Source organism: Habropoda laboriosa, unplaced genomic scaffold (assembly GCF_001263275.1).
Source record: "Habropoda laboriosa isolate 0110345459 unplaced genomic scaffold, ASM126327v1 scaffold40, whole genome shotgun sequence".
In the NCBI taxonomy this organism is placed as follows: Eukaryota; Metazoa; Arthropoda; class Insecta; order Hymenoptera; family Apidae; genus Habropoda; species Habropoda laboriosa.
The window spans coordinates 519,316-522,486 of NW_017100231.1; the positions used below are offsets into that span (position 1 = coordinate 519,316).

A 3,171-nucleotide genomic window follows, 5' to 3' on the forward strand; every position below is an offset into this window, starting at 1 on the left:
TCAGGTCTAATGTAATATATACATTCCAAGCGCTTTCCGAAGAAGATAGAAAGTTATGGTTAGATGCTATGGATGGTAAAGAACCTGTAAGTATCAATTATTATTTAATGTTTACTATAGTGTATTTAAATGATGAATCATAAAAATTTGATGTAATGTTTGTACAATTGTAGAATTGCCCTGTAGTAGGTGCATCAACAAAATCTGAAGAAACTGTTTTAGATGAAACAGGTTTTACGTTTGTATCAAAATGCATTGCAGCACTCGAAGAAAGGGGTAAGATCAACATAGACATTTGGATACACAATACTTTTTAATACTTTATTATACTATTCAATAAAAAATAACTTTAATATGGTGTATTATTATTACAGGCCTTGAGGAACAAGGTTTATATAGAGTTGTTGGTGTTGCTTCTAAAGTAAATAAACTTTTAGCAATGGGTTTAGATAGAAGGAAACTAGAAAAACTTAATCTGGATCATCGTTTTGAATGGGAAAGTAAAACTATTACTAGTGCACTTAAAACGTATTTAAGGACACTATCCGAACCGCTAATGACCTTCCGGTATTATAATAGTTTCATTTCAGCTGCGAGTGCGTATAGGTATTCTCTACAATATTGTTTTATTTGAAACTCTCAAATTAAGAGTATCATTTTCTATATTAGACAAAAAATAAAAGTGTTTTTTATTATATTTTACTTACATCAATGTTAATATTGTTATTTTTGTTATTGTTTTTAATAGAACAAGAAATGAAAGAAGCACGTGTAAGTGATATTCACAATCTTGTTTATCGACTACCAAAAGCAAATTTTAATATGTTAGTCCTTCTTATTAGACATCTATGCAGGTAAGAATATAAATACTGTATTAATAAGAAAATTAATTTGAAATAATATTCAGAGTTAAAAATTTTCATAATGTACATTATTTAATAATTTAACACTCAACTGGAACTAATATTTATTTACAATGTATTTATACAACACACAGCAGTAAATAGAAAGATTGTTCGAAAGTCTAATTTCGTTTCCGCTTCTTAGACTATTCAATTGATAATCAGATCGCTTGGTTTTTACCGCCCTTTCAATTTCGCAGCAAGCACCAGCAGGCTCGCAACAATAGTTGATATGAAAAATATTTATTAGATTAAGTAAATGTATATAATTACATTGTTTTTGCAGCGTGGCGAAAAAGAGTGACAAAAATTTAATGACCATTGGTAATTTGGCTGTATGTTTTGGTCCATCGTTATTGCGACCAGAAGAGGAAACAGTAGCTTCTATAATGGATATTAAATTTTATAACATTGTAGTTGAAATTTTAATTGAAAACTGTGAAAGAATAGTTGTTGGTCCACCACAAGATAATGTACGCTCAACACAAATTACAACACAAAATATCGCTTCCTCTAGATCACAACGTGTTAATGCAGAAGATGGCTCAACATCTTCTGGTAATGGTACTCCTTTTCTAAGATATCCAGTACATAGCAACATATCTTCGCCACATGGACATGTAAGTTATATATTAACTGATTTATTTTTTATTCTTTCACATTTTAAAATATAGGGTACAATTTATGCTGATTATACAATACAATAATTGCAATTAAATTATTTATACAGCTTGTTACAAGATCATACTATGATGGTCCATTAGCAGTTGTTACTAAATCATCTTCTATCGATGACCGAAAAAATGGAGACTACGAAGAAACAGAACATACAGGTCACAGAATCTCAAAATATTTAGATAGTCGAAGTGGACGTGTTAAATTAACTAATGCTAATCTCATGTACCATTCCACAGATAAAGGTTATCTTAATTATGTTTAAAAATGTATTTATCTATCTTTATGTTTTATAATTTAATGAAGGTTAATATTGCATAAATTTAGTATTAACCAGTGGCAATACAAGTAGTTCAAGTGAATCAATTGCATCTGATCCACACTCGTTTTCATCTGATTTGCCAGTGAAGCAAAAACGTGGCTCCATGTTACCTGTACATTATCCATCAAGTTACGCTCAACGAAGCAATGCATCAGTATCTGTGTAAGTATTTCTTTATTAGAGAACACTTTGTTTATTTATTTAGATATCTTTTTAATATATGTGCAATTTTTCATAGAGTTAATACATCACCTAGTAGTGGACGTTCAAGCCCTGGGCAAGTACCTGGTATTTGGTAAATATAAAATTGTTGTTAAATTCCTTTATGTAATTTGTTAGAAATATATTTTTATTATAATATTATAATTTAAAATTAACAATTATATTTTTTCAGGAGAGTCCGCACCCTATATGCTTGTGTGGCTGAAAGCGATGGAGAATTATCGTTTGAACCAAATCAAATCATTACAAATGGTACAAAAAATGCAACATGCTTACTAATTACGTATAATTACATCATAAATAAAGTACTTATGCCAATTTAAATTACAGTAAAGGCTTCTGTGGAACCAGGGTGGTTAGAGGGTACATTAAATGGTAAAACAGGACTGGTCCCAAAGAATTATGTTGAACAATTGCCTTGAATTTGGATAAGCCAAAGAGTGCCTAAATTGTTTTGACATTCCATAATTGTAGATTTTTTTAGTACTATTGCCTACTGAAGCATATGTTCATAAAAACAGGAATGCTACAATGACATATGAGAAACACAATGTTTTGTATTTAAATTCCTTTGGGTAATTACATATATGTTACATTAATGGAAAAGTTATTTGAAAAACATAAACCGTAGAATGATAAGAATTAAAAGTAGAAAACGTAATTCAATCTAATAAATAATATTTGAGATACAACATAAAATAGTTGAGGATCTGTAAAAATATAAATCAAAAGTGAGTATACACAACTAATTAAGAATGATTTATCTTCATTTATTAATAAAATTACGTATATTCATTTTTGACGCGTTCGTAAGGAACCTACTTCTGATAGGCATTTGTTTTCAAAGCATTGGAAACTTAAATCAGTAAGATGTGTGTTTATATACGATTGTGACACTACAAATACCATATACTACAACATTACAACCTTGGTTTTTGCAACATCTGCTATAAATATAATGTAGAATTTCACATGTATGGGGTGTATATTCATTTTTGACTTTCACTGTGTGTGTGTGTGTGTATATATATATATATATATACATCTTTT

At 29.3% G+C, this 3,171-nt stretch overlaps 1 protein-coding gene across 1 annotated transcript in view; it reads left to right on the plus strand.

Moving 5' to 3' along the window:
- The window catches only part of LOC108571528 (rho GTPase-activating protein 26-like), an 8,720-nt gene extending 6,162 nt beyond the window's left edge, over nt 1-2,558 (plus strand). Inside the window, exons 11-20 of the mRNA XM_017933589.1 lie at nt 5-86; nt 174-276; nt 375-596; nt 749-854; nt 1,189-1,522; nt 1,633-1,822; nt 1,905-2,061; nt 2,138-2,194; nt 2,294-2,373; nt 2,452-2,558. Of these exons, the coding sequence (XP_017789078.1) occupies nt 5-86; nt 174-276; nt 375-596; nt 749-854; nt 1,189-1,522; nt 1,633-1,822; nt 1,905-2,061; nt 2,138-2,194; nt 2,294-2,373; nt 2,452-2,543 (1,423 nt within the window). The 3' untranslated portion in view covers nt 2,544-2,558. The remainder of the gene's footprint in view (nt 1-4; nt 87-173; nt 277-374; nt 597-748; nt 855-1,188; nt 1,523-1,632; nt 1,823-1,904; nt 2,062-2,137; nt 2,195-2,293; nt 2,374-2,451) is intronic.
- Nucleotides 2,559-3,171: the final 613 nt, after the last annotated feature.